Here is an 18,038-nt window from a genome sequence, read left to right as displayed (position 1 = left end):
CTCGGCGAGCTGCCTGCAAGCACGGGGCGAGGCTGCTCTCTCCTCCAGGGCACGCCATGGGGTCAGGGCTTCCTGAGCCCTCCTGGGCGTTACAAGCGGCAGCGGTGATTTGGAGCGGGCAGAAGCATCGTCCCAGCTTGCACAGCCACCTGCCAGCACGAGGGGACTTGGGAGGGACGAGGGACAGAGGCCAACCTGGCCTTTTGTGCGCTACGCCCAGCTGGGGACCGCATCTTTGCCACGGCACGAGGGAGATGGAGAGGAAGGAAATCCCAGCCAAGACATTGATTTTATTTTTTAAGAATAAAAAAAACCCCAAAACAGACAAAACTTCCTGAAAACAGCTTCCTACCTCATAATTTCACAGAAATTAGCTTGGAAACATCATTTGCTCTCCCCCTGCTCCGGGCTCTGCCCTTTCCCATCCCAACCCAGCCCCCCGGCGCAGGCCATGCCAGCCCGTGGTGCCGAGGGGCTCTGCCCCCCACGCCGTAGGGCCGCAGCGGCGCGGCCCCTGCAGCAGGGCAGAGCGGAGCCCCTTTTCTCCTCCGCCGAGGCTCCACGGGTCCCGGGGAGGGGAGCAGGAGGGTTTGGGCAGCCCCCGCGGGCTCCTGCCACCTGCAGCTCCCGTGGATACCAGCAGCACCCCCAAAAAGCTCAGCTCTCCAGCCTGGCACAGACGAGGTACTGGGCGTTTTGGGGGGGTGACCCAGCAGAGGGGCTGCAGTGAGCACCGGCCGCGAGCTCAGGGACCGTTTTTCCACCCCCGGCATCACCCGCCCGGCACAGCCCCCAGGGATGAGCCTGGAGGCTTTACCCCTCGCGACAGCAGGACGCCCCTTGTCCCGGCACTAATGAGTTAATAAATTCATTTCTGACTAAGAAATTAGACCCTTAGGAAAAAAATCACCACCCGCTTTTGCCCTCCCCGCTCCCCCCCGTCCCAAAATAACTGTGGTTCGTTATGGGTGCCCTCCGTGCCGGCACCGAGGCACCGCAGCGGAGGTCGGGGACAACCGGGCGCCAGCAGTGCCCTGCCTCGGGCGGGCACGGGGGGTCGGCGGCTGCAGGCCAGGCTCGGGGCGCTAGTCCTTGGGCGGCTTCTTGCTGCGGGCGTTCCACATGCCGCGCTTGGAGTGGTAGTAATGGTAAAAGTTCCTGAGACGCAAGCGCTCCACCTCCAGCCCACTCTGAAGGACCCTGCAGCCGGACAGAGGGACGGCCGCTCAGAAAGGCAGGGGACGGATGCGGCCCCCTCCTAAAGGGAGGTTTTGCCCCTTCTCCACCGCGTTGCCCCAGCCTTTAGCCGGCCCGATGGAGGGGAGGGAGGCTTTCCCAGGGAGTGCGCCCAAATCCCCGCGGCCAGCCCTGCCCGGGGGGGTTACGGGGCTGCCGGGACCCCCAGCCTCACCTGTCCAGGAGTTCCCAGTCCTCCCCACCCCAGCGGTCTCTGAACTCCTCCGTGTTCATCCCTCCCACGCGGTCGAAGTCCGACTTGTAGATGCCGAAGAGGCCGAAGCCGTTCACCTCCCAGTAGCCTGCAGGGGGGAAGAGCAACGAGGCGAGGGGTGCAGGGGGACCCCACAACCCCCGGGCCATCGCCTCCGCGCTCTCCCCGCTACCTGGGAACCACGGGGACGCCCCGTCCCAACCCCTCTTCCCTCCCCGCCTCCCACGGGGGTGCACGGGGTGACGGCCTGGTTTCGGGGGGCATCGCACCCAGCGCGCCTCGAGCGCCCTTGGGCTCGGATCCCATCTTGCCAGAGCAAAACAAACCCCTGCTGCCGGCTGTGACCCAAACCCAGCGCCGCAGCTGCCCTCGGGCAGGCGGGGGACGTTTTCCAGCTGGAAAGGGGTCACGGCAGAGGGGACCCCACTTACCGTTGGGCTCCCGCGGGGAGCTGCCGCAGCTCAGCCTCATGACAATGGGTGCGTAGGCCAGCTTCCCCTCCACGCAGTGCTTCCGAATGCTGTCCAGGATATTGGGGGGGAAATGGATGTGCAGGTCGCAGAGGAACACAATGCTGTGCCCGTCCTACGGGAGGGGACAGACACAAGCGGGAAGATCAGGGCGAAACAGCTCCGGCAGAGAAGCCAAGGCGAGAGCTGGTTCCTCTCCCCGGCTCACCTCGACCGTGTCCACGCCAGCCTGCAGCCCGGCCGAGCGCTCGAAGTTCCCCGTGCGCCGCAGGTACTGGTAGCTGAGGAGAGAGGACAGGGGGTTAGGGCTGGTGACCAAAAGGGACACAGCCAAAAGGGGGACAGGGACCATCAGCGAGGAGATGGTCCTTCTTCTCAGGAAGGGGGGCAGGTGCCTACAACTCATGCCGAGGGTCTCCCCATGGAGGCAGAGGAGGTTTCTGCATCCCCCTCTCCTCCACGTGGGAAACAAGTTTAAACCCCAAAAAGGAGGAGGAGGAGGAGGAGGAGGAGGAGAGGGGCGGCGAGGCAGAGACCCACGCCGGGCTGGGGAAGGAGCGGCAGGTTGTGCCAGCCTGTCCCACCACGAGCGGCCCCGCAGACCCCCCTCGGCAGCCCCAGGGGGAGCAGGGTGGGACCCGGAGCTCGTGCGGGGTGGCTTACCGGGGCAGTCGGGCATCCCGCAGGGCTTTCTCGACGTCCATGTCATCGCTGTCAAAGTCCACCAGGATGACGTTGAAGTTGGCGTCCTTCGTGGCCCCGTACAGGTGGGCCATGTCCGAGATGAACTGCTGGACCCAGCGGGCTTGGTTCTTCACTGCCGGACACAGCCACAAACATCCCTCAGGCTCACTGCGGGGGTCCCAAGAGCACCCCCTTCCCCAACCAAACCGACGCCCCTTCTGATGAGACGCGATAACCTCAGCATCTCATGAGGAGCGATAGCCTCATCCCCCTTGGGCCAGCCTGGAGGATACAACCGGGGAGCAAAGGGGTTGCCTTCCTCCCGCCGGAGGATGCCGAGGTCAGACAGAGCAGCAGAGACCCTGGAGAGACGCATGCTGCTGTCACCTACCGGGCACCACGAAGTGCACCATGACGTCCTGCTTCCAGCTGAGCCGCAGGGGCCGGCACAGGACGGGTCTTCCGTAGAGGATGCTCCAGGTGCTTGGCTGGGGCTCGGTGGCCCCCAGGGCTGGCCCTTCGGGGTTGGCCTCAGCGCTGTCATCCTGCTTGCCCTGGTGCAAGAGGACGTAGACGTACTCGGAGAGCCGCACCGTCCGCTGGCCCCGCTCCGCCAGCTCCAGCTCCAGCAGGTAGCGGTTCCCCCGGGCTGTGTCCCGACGCTTCTCCACGTTGACGATCCTCAGGAGGGTGTAGATGCTATGGGGAAAGGAGAAGCACTTGAAAGCACCATCACGGGGTGCTCTGCTTCCCACAGCTCTCTTGCTCGAGGGACTGGCCTGAGCCCGCCATCCAGCTCACCCGGCCCCAAGGAGCCAAGCGGGGCGAAGGCACGTCCATCCCAACCTCCCAGCCCTGCCCCACGCCCTCCCTACCCTCCGTTCTTCTCGTTGAGCTTCTCCATGTACTGTGCCACCACATCGACGACCTCGCTCTCGCTCAGCTGCAGGTTGCCCGACACATTGCAACGCAGGTCGTTCCAGTCGGAGCGCAGGAGCTCGAAGTCCACCGAGCTGACGCTGAACGTCCTCTGCCAGTTGATGGAGTCCTCCAGCCAGCTCTGCTGCAGCTCCCCGGTCTCGTAGCTGTAGTCCGCCACCTCTTCTTCCTCCTCCTCCTCCTCCTCCTGGCCCTTTCCCTCCTCCTGCTGGGACGCCGTCGTTTCTGACATCTTCAGGAAGGATGTCACCCGCATCCCCTCTGAGCGGGTCGCCTCGGAGGAGTTGTAATCGGCGGTGGCCGCTGTCCTGCCCAGGGCAGGGGTCACGTCCTCATGGGTCTCCCTACTGAAGAGCCCTTCGGTCCCCAGGGCGAGGAGGCTGGGCAGCACCCGCCACTCGGTCCCCAGCTTGGAGGGACGTTCCCACCTCCTGCTCCCTGCCCGCATGCTCTTCCGCCTGGCAGGGTCCCTCTCCTTGGAGATGTTGCTCAGGAGCCAGGGGGTCCGGCGGCCAGGGACGGCACGGAGCTTGCTGGAGGCAATGGGATGCTTCTGAGGGGTCCTGGAGCGAAGATGGACTTTCTTCAGAGGTTTCGGGTAAAGGAAGAGGCCGGGGAAGACCGGCTCCTGGGCCAGAGCTTTGCGCTTCCCCGGCTGCAGCCTGGTCACATAGACCTTCTCCTGGGCTTTCCGGGGCTTTTTGTCCTCCCTGGTTGCTGCAGGCTTGCTGGGACCTGGCATTTTGGCTTTGCCACCAAAGACGGGAACAGAGAGGTGGGGTTGGAGGCTCAGAGCCCCGGCACGCTTCGAAGGCGCCAGCAGCCCCAGTTCATCCTCCTCGCCCTCGCTGGGATCCTGGGGTAGCCAACTGAGCATCCGCCCACGGACCTGCTCCGGCACGGGGCCCGCGTCCCCCTCGCCATGGAGGTCCTCGGGGACGGCCGCCAGGCTGGCGCTGGCTTGGCGGGATGTGCTCCGTCTTCCCGGCTGCCCAGGCGTGCTCGCCTCGTCCCGGGCCCGACCCTGCTTGCGGCGAAAGCTGTAATAGTCCAGGTCGTCTCCGTAATCCCTGGTGACCGGCGGGGTCTCTTTCCCTTTGGCTCCGGGTACCGGCCCAAAGCTCTTCTCCTTGGCTTCGGGAGGTGGGTCTGTGGGCTCAGGGCTGTCCACTCCTTCCTCGTCCTCCTCCTCATCCTCGAGGAAATCTAGGGAGTGAAGGCAGAGATAAATACCCCGAGGGTCCCAGCTGCCCGGCACACCCCCCTGCTGCATGCTGGCCCAAGACCAGGAGGCAAAGCTTGTCTCCAGGAAGAGATTAACCCGCGAACGGCCGCCGGGCGAGGGAGACAGCGCTGACGGGCACTGACCGATGCTCACCAGGGCTGGCAGCGCCAGGCTCTGCCCGTTAGCCCCGCCAAACCTTGGCCGCATCTCGGCACCGCTCTTATTTCATCTGGGAGCAAACCCAGCCTGCCAGGGCTTTGCCGGGCTGCACGCCGACAGCAAGGCAGGCTCTGACCAACCCGGCCCCTGCGGGTCCCTGGGAGCATCCCAGGCTCCGCACCAGGTCTGGTCGTATCCTGCTGCCCACTGCCCAGGCCCACCCAGGAGATGTGGGCACACGGCTTCAAGAAGCAGGGACTGTCCTGGTTTCAGCTGGGATAGCGTTAATTTTCTTTATAGTGGCTGGTGTGGGGCTGTGTTTTGGATTTGTGCTGAGAACAGTGGTGATAACACAGAGATGTGTTAGTTGTTGCTGCACTGGCCAAGGACTTTTCAGCTTCCCCTGCTCTGCCGGGTGCAGAAGAAGCTGGGAGGGGGCACAGCCGGGACAGTTGATCCAAACTGCCCAAAGGGACATCCCACACCCTATGGGGTCGTGCCCAGTATGTAAAGCTGGGGAAGGAGGAGGAAGGGGGGACAGTGGGAGCGATGGCGTTTGTCTTCCCAAGTCACCGTTCCGCGGGATGGAGCCCTGCTGTGCTGGGGATGGCTGAACGCCTGCCTGCCCACGGGAAGGGGTGAAGGAAGGCCTTGTGCTGCTTTGCTTGTGTGCACGGCTTTTGCTTTACTTCATTAAACTGTCTTTATCTCAGCCCATGAGTTTTCTTACTTTACTCTTCCGATTCTCTCCCCCATTGCACCAGGGGGGGAGTGAGCGAGCGGCTGGGGGGGCTCAGTTGCTGGCTGGGGTTAAACCACGACAGGGGGGCGAATCCCAACCCCAGCACCCCACTTCCTATCTCCCACCGCGCTCCGTGGCTGAGCCGCTCCGAGCGGCCCTGCCCTCCTCGAGCCCCCCGGCATTGCTAGAGGCATCCCGATGAGCGGCAACTCCGAGCAGATGGGCTGGTGGGCAAGGATGCCGGGTGCTCAGCCCCGTGCCAAGCTGCTGAGAGATGCCCACAAAGCTGCCAGCGGGGAGCGGTGACTCACTGTCTGGGCTGAGGAAGAGAAACGCTCGCTGGCGTGGGTCCTCCTCCTCTTCATCCATCTTCATGTACTTATAAAAACCAAACCTGGGAGACAGAGAGGAAAGATGAGGTCCAGGAAGCACAGGAGGGGTGTACGCACGAAGGGACGTGCTCGCACACGTGAGCCCGCGTGCGCGTAGGGAGGAACATCCCCGGCTGCAGCGCAGGCACCGGGGCACAGCCCAGCGCCAAAGGGAGCGAGGATTCCCAAAATCCAGGAGCACTGCCAGGTCTCAAGCTGCTGTGTGCCTGAGAGACGGGAAAAGAGCCAGCCCGGAGGTGGCCCTTCCATGGGGGACAGAGCCCGGGGACAGGCAGCTGAGGATGCATCATCTCAGCGCCGTTTCTCCAGGGGACAGCAGCCCCTTCCTCCCCCGCGATGGACCACCCCCAAATAGCAGCCCCCCAACACTTACTTCTCCAGGTAGAGGGGGGACTCTCTGTAGAAGCACTTGTTCTCCGTCTCCATGTGAGTGAGGCGCGTGAAGTCGTTGGGGTACACGAACGAGAGGTAGACCTGGAGAGATGACCACGCCGCCATCACCCCGGCGCAGAGCGGGCTCGCTCCAAGGACGCGGGGGTCGGCGGGGCTAGGAGCCATGGACCCCGGGCCACCAGCGTGGCCCCTCAACACCGAGGTGACCCCCGGTGTCTCAAACACCCCGCAAGGCTTTTAACCCAAACCCTTTTGGGTCAAGAGGGGGAAACTCAGCCTGATCCTCCAGCAAGGGACATTTTCTCCTGGATTTTAACCAGGTGGAAACAGCCCTGCCCTGGGGTGGGGGCAAAGCGCTCTGCGTCACTGTGTCTCCCATGGGAGCGTGACCCTGTCCCCGTGGCAGGGACACACTTACAAATTGCAGGCCCTGGTAGCGGGCGATGGGGAAGTCCTTCACCACGTAGGTGGGGCTGTAGGCACAGGGCACCAGCACGTTCTCCACTCGGGAGGCCTCGATCGCCGGGGCTGAGGAGAAGCAGCCGCAGCTCAGCCCCACGCTGTGCCCTACCACCCCCGTAGCCCAACCCACCTTATAGTCTGTAGCCCCAAACCATCCCACCTTGCCCCCCTGTAGACCCCAGCAGAGATGCCCTCCACCCAGGAGACGGGCAGAAGGTAGGAGGGATGCTCTGGGTGCTCACGGCAGCCAGGTCCTGCTTTTTTCCTCCCCCAAAACCCCACAGAGATGTGAGGGGGCCTGGTCCCAGCCACTTACTGAGGAAGAAGGTGTCCCTGGGGTCAGACTTCAGCATGTCAGCCCCGTGCTCATCTTGCTGTGCCTCCCAGAGGTAGCTCCCGCTGTGGCTGGCCAAGGTCTGCGGGATGTGCTCCACGTGGTTCATCTTCAGGGACGATTCGTCTGAAGAAGACAAGGACAGGGGCTGAAACCCACAGGCGTACGCATACGGAGCGTTGTCCCAGGAGCATCCTCCAAGGTGGCACTTCCCAACCTCTCCATCCCTCCCACCAAGAGGGCTCAGAGGATCGTGGATTCCTCCGGCTCCCAGGGGAACAAGGGGAGCCAACGCGTTTGCACGAGGGCAAACCCAGCTCCTCCAGCCCTCTCACACACTCACAGGCCCCGTGACTAATCAGCCTAATGATTATTGCCGTCAGCTGGCAAGCCCCGAGAGGACAAGGGGACAACTGATCTCGGGCAGGCAGCCTGGCTCCGATCACAGCATCGCCCACCACACACAGAGACAAGGGGTGGGAACGCTCGGGGGCTTTCACTGCCAAGGACACAGAAATTAAACCGTGAATGTTCTTCCCGTAGAGGTGCAGGTAAACGCAACATGAGCCGGTTTTGCCTCCTCTTCAGGGCCAAGGGCGGCACATCGTCCCTGGCTATCCACCAGCCCCCAGACCTCCCCGAGGGAGGTCACCTTGCCCCGGTCACCTTGGCCACACTCCGAGCTGCCTGCCCCGAGCACCCAAGGGTGCTCCCTTTCCAGGCAGCCCTGCCCGCTGTGGAGCTGTGGGGAGGCAGGCAGGTCCTGAAGTGCGCAGGACCCCCTTTCCCGAGCCCCAGATTCTTCTGCTCGCAGCGGGGAAAGGCTCCCCAAAGGTCTCCGAGCAGCTGGCTGAGGTTGGGCTGCAACCCCTGGAAAAGCCCGGAGAAAGGGAAGGGAGGAGGATGCTCTACGCGCTGCTGGAGTCCCCCACGCCACAGGGATGGGCTCCCCACGAGCGACGTGCTGCGCCCCGGGATGCTGCTGGGGCCTGAGGGAGCCGGGAAGCAGGAAAGAGAAGCGGCAGGAGGCAGCACTGCCGGACAGCGGCCGCGGGGTGGGAATTTATCTGCACTTCATCCATCTCATGGGCACCTGCATCGATACCAGCAATACCCTCCATCCCCCTTCTCCCCATGGATCCCCACCTCTTGCCTGTCCCCTCCTGCCTTATCGACACCTTCCAGAGCGCGTTTGATGACCAGTCCTCCAGCGTATCGAGCCCTGGGGCAGGACCCATCTATCAAGTCCTTTCTTGCTGCCAGGGAAGGGGCAAGAAGCAGAAGATCTATAGATTTAATTAAACCTTGCGCCATCCATCCCTGCTTACACGACAGCTCCTCGTAACTCAGGGCCAGGCCAAGTGGTCTCATTAGCAGGGACGAGGCTGGAGCACCAGCAGAGCTGTGTTTCCGTGGCGTATCACCTCCGCACCCCATTTTTAGGAGGCTTGCAGCACACTCCCAGCATCACCCCTACCCGCCACAGCCCCTCGCCTCCTTCCTTACACCCAGCAGAAGCTCTGGGGGGGTTGAGAGGCCGAGATCTTCCCCCAGGATCCGATTTCCCAGGACCCGGTTTCCTTCCCGGGCTCTGGTGCCGTCTCTCCCCGGCACGTACAACTCCCCCAACACGTACAGCCCCCGCGGGAGCTCGCTTGCCGTGGCTGCAGGCGGACCCACGTGGCCCTTACCTGTGTACAGAGAGATGTAGGAGGAGTCGATCACTTCGAACTTCAAGCTGGGGAGGAAAACTCGCCACTAGGAAAAAAAGAAAAGGAGATGGAGAATGAGTGGGAGGGTGGCCGGGGTTCAGGATGCAGCTGCCCAACCCCAGGCACCCTCGGATGGGTCCTGCCCCGTCCTCAGCTCCCAGAAACTCGCCTGCCCCGATCCCAGCCCTGACCCTGCAGGAGGCGAACACGGGAGAGGACTGATCCTGCCCCAGCACAGACCCAGGCCCATCTCTTGCCTCTGCCCAAGGTGATCTGGGATTAGCAGGCGTGCCCTGCGCGGTCCTCCACGAGGCTCACGGTCCTTCTGGGCCAGGCAGGCCAGATCCAGCCCCGCATCAGCAGCGGCACCAGCAATACCAGGGCAGGCGGTACGGCCGCGCGTCCTGCCTCGCAGGGGAGGGATGACGCCGGGCCCCTTCTCTGCACGCCTCCCTTCGACCTCGGGGAAGGGAGCAGGGAGGCCACGGCACCCGTCGAGGGCCTGAGCCAAAGCCAAGACCCACCGAGCCCTACAACACCTCCTCTCCTTCCCGCGTCTCCCGCCGCAGTGTGTGAACGCACGTCAACAGCAGACGAGTTCGCCTTGACTCAAGAGGGTCTTCAGAGCTGCCTGCGCCGATTTAACGACGTGCATTTTAAAAGCACGTCTTGAGCCTTTGTCTGGACAAGCCCTTAAATACCCACAGGGGGAGACGCATTAGGGTCCTGCTTTGTTGTTGTTGTTTCTTTCTGAACATCGGAGAGGCTTCCCTCCCTCCAGCAAAAAGACGTCTCCCCCATCTATTTGTTTTTCACAGCAGAAATGCAGATCTTATCGGGATGGACCAAGATGGAGCCCTGGGAGGGCGAGGCTGAGCGATGGGGAAGAGCGAGCCAGCGAGGAAGGGGTGTTGTCAGCCTCTCTGATGCTTTGCTGGCACAAGTTTGACTCCAGTGATTAATGACTGCTTGGGAGAAAGGAAACCTTTGCTAACGAGCCAGCATCTTCCCCTCCCAAAGACAGCCCAAGCTCCCGACACACACACTCCAGGCTTTGCCAGGGTTGTGCAACCGAGGCAGACAAGTTCAGATTTGAATCTCATGGTATCTCTAAGGGGGGGAAAGAAAAAAGGGAGCCACTCCATCATCTCGGCCATCTCTCCCACCACTGACTCCGGGACGCAAGCCAGCAAGGTGGCTGCCGCTTGCAGGTGGTGTCCTGGGACCTGCCTGCTCTGCCCTTACACGGTCTGGGCTCTCCTTGCCCACGGCAAAGGGCTCCTGCGAGAAGGAGCCCCTGGGGCACCTTTCTCCCTCTGCAGAAGGCCAAGGAGAAAGGAGAAGGGATGGGACTGGCCACGCGGAGCTGGGTGTCCCAGCGCCGCTGGAGCCCGGAGCGGAGGGGCTGCTCCGTTCGCACCCCTTACAGGATCACAGCGGCAAGGCAGGAGCACGAGCGAGGGACGGCCGGGTCTTTAGCTCCCAAAAGGCCATCGGCACAAAAGGATCGACGAGCGCAGAGAGGAGCAGGCCGTGCCAGGCATCCTGCGCAGGAATAGCCCAGGGAGGCGGGGAGATGAGCCCCGGCTCCATCGGAGTGATGCTGACTCCGTCCCCTCTGCGGACTGAGCCGCTGGCAGCCACGGGAGGAGGGAAATTGTGGCTTTGCGCCAGGATAAAGCGTTTTAACGCCCATTGGGAAAAGCCCTGGTGCCGGCTCTTGACAGGACAAGCCTTGAAAGGAGCACGGGGGGGGGCATTTACTCACACCGACTTCCACATGGTCCGAACCTCGGTCATCTTGTTTGTGGAGCAGCTCGAAGTAGTAGCGTCTGGAGGACATGAGGCTGCACGAGAGGGGAAGAAGCCGGTTAGAAAACATTGCTGAGCTGACTGCTGCCGCTGCCAGGGCGATGGCAGCTCCCCTGCTAGAGGGAACATCTCAGGAAACCACCCCCATCTCGCTCACATGTGGCTAAACCTTCCTGGGGCAAGGAGACAGGCAGCGTGATGTGGGAATCCGCTCCCCCATCCCACCGCTGAGAAGCTTCACGAGATCGGGGGATCCCCGGCCCCACCTCATCATCTGCAGAGGTGGCTGCAGCCCCCACCACCTTCAAGCCATGGGCCTGGGGGCACAGGGGGTTGAGCTCCTGTCCAGCCCAGACCCCACGTGCCTTTTGGGAAGAGACCACGGCCGGGGTCTCCTCCTGGGGAGGAGGAACTGGTCAGAGTCAGCGTGGAGCCAGCAGCTCCATCGCCCTGACTCCATCCACCAGCAGGAGCAAGGACACACTTACCGTAGAGGCTTGGAGACTTGCGAGCTGAATTTGGTGAACTCTCCGGGTGCCGTCCACTCGGTGCCCAGCTGGGGGGAGGAAGAAGGAGCGTGAGAGCACCAGGGACACCACGGGCCAAGCGGGCACGAGGCCCAAACCCCACCAGGCTGTGAGAATCTCTCCTCCGCCTCCATCGGGCACTATGCCATGCTGCAGAAAGGCTCTTCAGGCAGGAGGATATCCTAGGAGCTCTATCCCAGGGCCTGCTTGTCCCCAGCTGGTGGCACTCCTGCCACAAGAACTTGTCACCGGCCACCATCACCAAGATCCCAAAAATCCATGGGTGCGATGACGGACCACGGGGTTTCCGGTTATAGGAGTTAACGCCAAGAATATCCCGGAGTAGATATTAAACCTCCTATTCTGGGACATAAGCTGGTCTTTGGTAGCTACAACTAGGACGGGACCAAGGGGCAGATGGTCCTTCAGAAGCCAAACCAGGCCTGGCCAGGGGCAGAGATGGGACCAGGCTGAAATAGGCTGGCGTCTCCCGAGGGGGCAAAGAAGCTGGAGAGCTGCCTCTGGCAAAGTCACGCACGGACCCCGCACACTCCCTTTAAGAGCTGCTGCAGCAGAGGGACGTGTAGAAGGAAGAATTTGTGGTGGCTAAAGAGCACCCGTGGGTTTGAAACATCGTTAATTGAGCGCTAGGGATCCCCAAAAGGCACTTGGGATGGTTATCAGCACGTGGGAGCAAGGAGGGAGGCAGCCCGAGGGAGGAGATGCCCTCGGCGGGAGCTCGAGCATCCCCGATGCGGGGACGGGCAGAGGGTCGAGGACGATGGCGCGTACCTTGCCCACGAACGCAGCCAGCCGGGAGTTGGACGGACTCTCGTCGGAGCTGAGCCAGAACTCCGAATTGTCATCCGATGCCACGGAAAACTGGAAATCCCCTGGGGAGAGCAAAGGGAAGGTCACCACGGAGGGATACCGCAGCCCCAGTGCCATGGGCTCAGCCCCAATGCCTCGACGTGAGATGGGGAAACGGGGATGGGTGGACGGAGGAGACGGGGCCACCCCAGACCCCACACCGTGACTCTGTCCTGGATGGGATCGGGGCTTCACCTCCCTTTGGAGCAACCAGGGAAAAGGGTCTTTGCTCCAGAAAGACCCTCCAGCCTGGGAGCCGGGGGTCTGGGGACTGTCTCCAAGAGCCTTTCTGTCCTCCTGTGGCTCAAGAAGGGGGAAGCGGGCAGCTTCTCCACGTTGCTGCAGGGGAGAAGAGGCCAAGCTCCATCACTCACCATCCTTGAAGGGGTGGATGTAGCCAAAAATCCTCAGCCCGTAGTTCTTCCACTTGGGCGACACAGCCAGCTTCTTCACTGTGGTGCGGGTCTGCGGAGGAGAGACACAGACATGGAAGCATGAACAGTTCACGCCCAGGCTCATGCCTGGCACCAACATCACGCGGTCCACCTCTTCCTTGTTATCCTGGCATCCATGCCCCTGGCACCAGAGGGGACATGGAGATCCCGTCACCACCCACCTCTCCCTCCATCCCTGCTCTGCTGGGAACTACCTGCCCCGAACCAAACCAAAAAGCCTGCAAGCAAAGGTCTTGAGGACCAAGCCCACGGCCAGTGGAGATCCAACGGCACCCAGAGAGGGATGAGCGGACCCTCCCTCCGACCCACTGCCGTCAGGCCCAGGACTTACGTGGGGAAAGAGTGGAAAATGGAGGTTCTTCCTCAGGTGCCTCACAGCCCCACCACACCAGTCTTCGAAGACGTGCAAGTTTGCCTTCCCTTTGTACTGCGGGACGAGAGGGAGATGAGCTCCTCACGTCCCCCCTCGCCTCCCGAGCACAGCGTTAGGGCAGGCTGAAACGTGGATGTCAAGCCCTAGGGATGCCGCCTGCCCGGCCTCAGCTCTTCCGCAGTGACACTGAGGAAGGGCTGAGCTCCCATACCTGTGCCAGCCCCAGGGCCACAACCCCAGCCCCCAGGAGATAACCCTCCTCCTGCTGCTGCTCCTTGGGTCCCAGGCGCACTTGGACAAGGGATGTTGTCTGGACATGGCAACAAAGGCCCGTCCCCATCCTTCACGCAGCCCCACCATGCATCCCGCCAGCACACAGCCAGCACCAGGAGACAGGCACGGCACGGACCCGTCTGGAGAAGACGGGCAGCAAGATGTCCCCTTGCACACCCGCTCGTGGGAGCACACCCCGAGGAGGGAGCTGCTGCACACCACAGCACGCACCGCCGGCTCCTCGCACGCAGGCAAGGAGCTCGTCCTCGTGGGCACCACATCGAGCGCGGGACCAGGCAGAGCGATGGAGAGCAGGGAGGAGGACGGCTGGAGATGGCTTTAGAGCCTGGTGTGCTGGGGAGACATGGACTGCAGGCTCCCCATCTCCTCCCGGGACCTCCTCCTCCACCATCACCCCCTTTGCTGCTCTCTGCCCGCTTACCTGCTCGTTCCAGGGCAAAGCCTGCTTGGTCAGGTTGAGTTTGGGGTGCGTGGTGGCTCGGTTGGACCGCTGGCCTCTGGAAAACCAGCCGTCCAAGTCCTGCCCGTCGTTCTGCCAAGGAAGCAGGAGGGAGAGATGAGAGATGGGGGGGATCGGGGCCAGCCCGGCTGTGCTTGCAGGAGGTCTCCCTAGATGTAAACATCTCATTTTGGATGTCAAGCGTTGCCAAACCAAGGCAAAAGCTTTCAAGGCTAACGGCAAAGGAAAGCAGGGGCAGGAGGAGGCAGAAAAATATTGGCAAGGTGTCCCGGGGAGCAGTTTCAAAATGTTCCAGCTAAACTTGTTTCCCTTCCTCTGCCAAGGAGAGAAACTTCTCCCAAACAGCGAGTTTTCTGTTCATCCAAAATATTTGCCCGGTCTGATGGGCTACTGGAAACGGAGTATTTTGGGCTCTGTCTCCAAAAGAGCAGAAGCGACCTCTACGTCCGCTCACGGGCAGAGGAAGCGGGATGCTTCTCCACTACCCCTCTTCCTTTAAAGGGGATTAGGTTAATCTGATCGCTTGTGTCTTGTAACTTAGAGGGATTAGGTGAGCATTCCCTGCCCCCGGCTTGCCAAAAAGGTGACGGGTGGCAAGGAAGAGCCAGGCGCTTCTGGAGCCCGCCCAGAGCATCCTCCTCTTCCTCCACGCTGGCAGCGGCAGGCGGAGCTGGAGCGAGGCTGTGCCATCCCCAGGGGCATCGCCCCAGCTCTCTGCCATCGCATCCCAGGGAGCGCGGGCAGAGGAGGGACGAGGGACCAGATAGCACAGGGGGAAGAAAGAGCCACCAACCCTCTCCAAAGCGACCACCGACCTGCCGCTCTGTCCCTTGCTTGGGGTGACGGGAAGCTGCGCCTGTCACGTGGGGACCCGGCTGGTGTCACAGCCCATCGTCACACTGGTGACGCCTGCACGCAGCATCTGCCCTCTCCAGGGATGGGACCAAGGGGACATGGATGTCCCTGCCACCTCTCCCAGGAAGATTCACGGTCATCGTCCCCCGTGGCCTCAGCCGGGCAAGGAGGGACCGTGCCACCGCCCGAAGAGCGGAGCCGACCCTCTCCGAAAGCAGAGCCCAGCTCCGAGCCCAGGCGGGAAGAACTGCAGCATCAGCAAAGCACAGCCCATTAGGATGCACAGTGCCAAAGAAATAATTAGCAAACTTTGCCTAAACGAACTCATTAGCATCCAGGAGGAGGGGAGCGTGCCCTTGGAAGACGTTATTAGGGAGGTGGCGTAGTTGTGCCGCGCTTGTTGGAAGGATTTGCCCTCCTCCCGGGGAAAGCCGAGGTGCAATTCCTGCTGTCCCCTCCGTCCTCACCCAGCACCATCCCGTGCTTTCCCTGGGCACCTCGCCTTTCTCCCTTGTCCGTCTGTCCCTGATTTATGAGGAGCTGGGAGAGAGCAGAGCAGGGGTCGTCCTTTCTCGCCCAGCCCCTGCCAGCCAGCCGGGCACGATCAGCCTCCTCCCCATCCGTGTTTCTCACCGCCTAATTGCTGCCCAGCCTGAAGCCAGCTCTCCTTACTGGCAGGCAGCTCTCCACCCCCAGCGCCCGGAAAAGCCTCTCTGTCCCTCTGTGGAGAGGGACTGGAACGGGTCTCCATCCCTCGGGCGAGACGGGTGGAGAGGACAAGCCACCAGCATCCCTGCCCCGCCCCAGAGATAAAGGACCGGCTGTGCCGACAGCGAGATCTGCAGTTCGGAGCACATGGGCAGGAAAGTTTTCCATCTCTTTTTTTGAAGGAGCATCTTTTTGCTCCGGTTTGCGGAGTCCTTTCGAGCCGGGCTGTTTGCTTTCAAGTGGGAGTGAACGTTTCCCCTGCCTGCCCCAACAGAGGGGACTATTCACAGCCCAGCTCCCCACGGCTGGAAGTGGGGGGTGGGTTATTTGCTGAAGGGGGGGCTGGGCTTTTGATTGCAGAGCCAGCGACGCTGTAGGTGTCCAGCGGCTGCGAAAGACACCGGGCAGGGCTAGGCGTAGGGATGAGCACCAAGAGGGCCCCGGGCACAGGGGCTCGATGCTTTCCCCTCCCTCCAGACACAAACCACTCGCCCGTGCTCAAAGTACCGTGGCTCGGGAAGAGCCCAAACAACGCCCACCCCGACGGCAACTCGCTGTCATGGGGACTTGCAGTAGTTTGGCAGTGACCTGCTGTTGGGACGGGGCAGGGGACACCATGGGGCTTCCCTCTCCTGCCACCCCTCCTGCCTGCCCTGCTCCGAAGCCTCTCGGTGACAAGAGGTTGAACAGGGGACAGCAGGCTGTTGAACAAGGGCTTGGTGACAAGTTGAGCAGGGGACAGCAGGGCGTCCTCGTGGCCACGATGCCAAGTGCCTCCTGGGCTGTTAGCAAGGAGAGCTCCTCTCTCCAGCTTCTGCGTGGAGACCCCAGCTGGGGTACCCTGGGTCCAGCCTGGGGCTCTCCAGTCCAGGGCAGACAAGTGGAGGTTCGCAAGATGGAGCAGAGGACCCAGGAGGCGGTGGCTTTGCCCAGCAAAGCAGGGCCTTCTGGCCGTCGACAGCTACGTAAGAGCGGGGTGCAGAGAAGATGATGCCAGCCCCTTCTCAGAGGAGCACAGCGACAGGGCAAGAGGCACGAGGCGCAACGCTCGGAGTTCCAATGGGATATTACGGATTTTTTTTATCCAGCATGAGGGTTGCTGAGCAGGACCAGAGAGGTTGAGCCCTCTCCATCCTCGGATCTACTCAGCTGGACAAGGCTTGAAGCACCCTGCTCTCGTTGGCCCTGTGTCGGGCAGGGACTCGGACCAGCGACCTCCATGGGTCCCTTCCCACCCAACCGCGCCCCAGCTCTCCCATTACCATCGGCTCCTCCTCGTGGCTCTCGCTGGAGTCCTTGGCTTTCCTCTGCCGTGCCGACGTCTGGGCCGCCGCCGGCCGCCTGCCGGGATCAGTCACCTCCCCCAGCCTCTCACCATCTGCGAGGGGAGCCGAAGAAGGAGTGAGACCACAGCCACCTCCACGTCCTCCCCATCCCAGCACCGCTTCTCTCCTGGGGACACCCCCTCGCCCCGGCACGGGGAAGGGCAGGAGCTGCCGTCACCGCTGCTCCCGGGGGGAGGGACACAGGGGACAACAGCGGGGGGGGCTCTGGCTGCGATTCCCCTCATTACATTTGTACTAAGCGGCTTGTGGCAGCTCATCAGCGTCAGGTTTAATTACACCCCCCGCAGCCCAGCTCGCAGCCCTTTACGTAAGAGACGGCCGGGATAAGCTCCTGTGGGATCTCACTCCACACCCGCCCTTGGGGACGCACCCCCGCTCCCCTGCCCCTCCCGAGCATCCCCTGGATCTGCCCAGAGCACGCCGGCTCCAAGAACCCCAGACATATTCCCCCCAAACCCGTCTTCCCACCCCCCAACACCACGCTAGAGGCACCGTCGCGAAGGCTTCGCTAACAGCCCCGCCGCAGACGGCTTCGTTACCGTGTGCTGCATTAATTATCCCCAGCCTACGGACTCCCCGCTGCAGCTCACACCCACCTTCCTCGGGCGGCGAAGGGAGGGTTTATTTTAAACCGCCCTTGCTTCCCAGCATTAAAATAACCGACTTCCCCCAAAATAACAGCGCAGATTTGGAAAATGCATTAGTTATTTTGGGAGGGGGGGGGCACATCCCCTTTCTCTGCCACAGCAGGTGGGTGCCTCTGAATTTTTTAGACAGGCACCCCAAAACCAGGGTCAGATGGAGGGAGGTGACACAGCGGCTCCTCCGCTGCCACGGTTCAACCGTCGCTTCTGGCATCCGCGTTTCAAACCAGCATCAAGGGAAGCTCAACGCGATGCTCGGAGAGGCGGGTGTCTAAAAGCCACCACCGTGAACACCCGGAGTCCCCCCCGAAAACCAGCTGCCCCCATAGCTCAATAAGGGGGAGCCCCCGACGTCGCAAGCAGCCATGCAGCCCTGTCCCCCGGCCGTTGGGAGGGTGTCGGTGACCCCCTTGCCACGATGCCCAAGGGTATGGCAAGATGCCCCCTCCATCCCTCCCCACCCTCTCCCCCCCAACAGCAAGTCCTGGGGGGCTCCTGCCCCCCCAAAGTGAAACAGCCTCAGTGGCTGCCGCGGTGGGAGCTGCCGGGGCGGCTTCGGACCCTGCAGCCCGACCGAGGAGGGGCTTGGGGTGCCCCGGAGCCCCCCGCCGCACGCCTCCCATGCCATTAGTATTCCAGCGGCCGCGCAGCCGGCGTCTCCTTGGAGATGGCAGCACAAATCCCATCCCCACCAGGAGAACAGGAAATTAAGCTCTAAAGCCCCTTCTTCTG

The 18,038-nt window shown here is 62.4% G+C and overlaps 1 protein-coding gene across 4 annotated transcripts in view; it reads right to left on the bottom strand.

Moving 5' to 3' along the window:
• Positions 1–270: 270 nt before the first annotated feature.
• Positions 271–18,038, bottom strand: part of B4GALNT4 (beta-1,4-N-acetyl-galactosaminyltransferase 4) — a 32,753-nt gene continuing 14,985 nt past the window's right edge. For 2 of the 4 annotated variants that reach the window (XM_072864201.1, XM_072864198.1), the window contains exons 2-20: positions 16,579–16,694; positions 13,715–13,825; positions 12,958–13,053; positions 12,546–12,636; positions 12,094–12,194; positions 11,263–11,330; positions 10,731–10,809; positions 8,942–9,008; positions 7,233–7,376; positions 6,873–6,982; positions 6,435–6,535; positions 5,981–6,063; positions 3,480–4,749; positions 2,996–3,303; positions 2,584–2,737; positions 2,129–2,201; positions 1,882–1,970; positions 1,412–1,538; positions 271–1,200 (exon numbers count right to left, since the gene is read on the bottom strand). In XM_072864201.1, the coding sequence (XP_072720302.1) occupies positions 907–1,200; positions 1,412–1,538; positions 1,882–1,970; positions 2,129–2,201; positions 2,584–2,737; positions 2,996–3,303; positions 3,480–4,749; positions 5,981–6,063; positions 6,435–6,535; positions 6,873–6,982; positions 7,233–7,376; positions 8,942–9,008; positions 10,731–10,809; positions 11,263–11,330; positions 12,094–12,194; positions 12,546–12,636; positions 12,958–13,053; positions 13,715–13,825; positions 16,579–16,581 (3,369 nt within the window). In that variant the 5' untranslated portion in view covers positions 16,582–16,694 and the 3' untranslated portion in view covers positions 271–906. Of the gene's footprint in view, positions 1,201–1,411; positions 1,539–1,881; positions 2,036–2,128; positions 2,202–2,583; positions 2,738–2,995; positions 3,304–3,479; positions 4,750–5,980; positions 6,064–6,434; positions 6,536–6,872; positions 6,983–7,232; positions 7,377–8,941; positions 9,009–10,730; positions 10,810–11,262; positions 11,331–12,093; positions 12,195–12,545; positions 12,637–12,957; positions 13,054–13,714; positions 13,826–16,578; positions 16,695–18,038 lie in introns of all 4 variants that reach the window. The other 2 variants (XM_072864200.1, XM_072864199.1) reach the window with 2 other exon arrangements.

The sequence above is a fragment of the Ciconia boyciana genome, chromosome 6 (assembly GCF_034638445.1).
Source record: "Ciconia boyciana chromosome 6, ASM3463844v1, whole genome shotgun sequence".
NCBI lineage: Eukaryota > Metazoa > Chordata > Aves > Ciconiiformes > Ciconiidae > Ciconia > Ciconia boyciana.
Note: the sequence above shows the minus strand (reverse complement) of the source record. Positions and strands in the feature narration are given on the sequence as shown.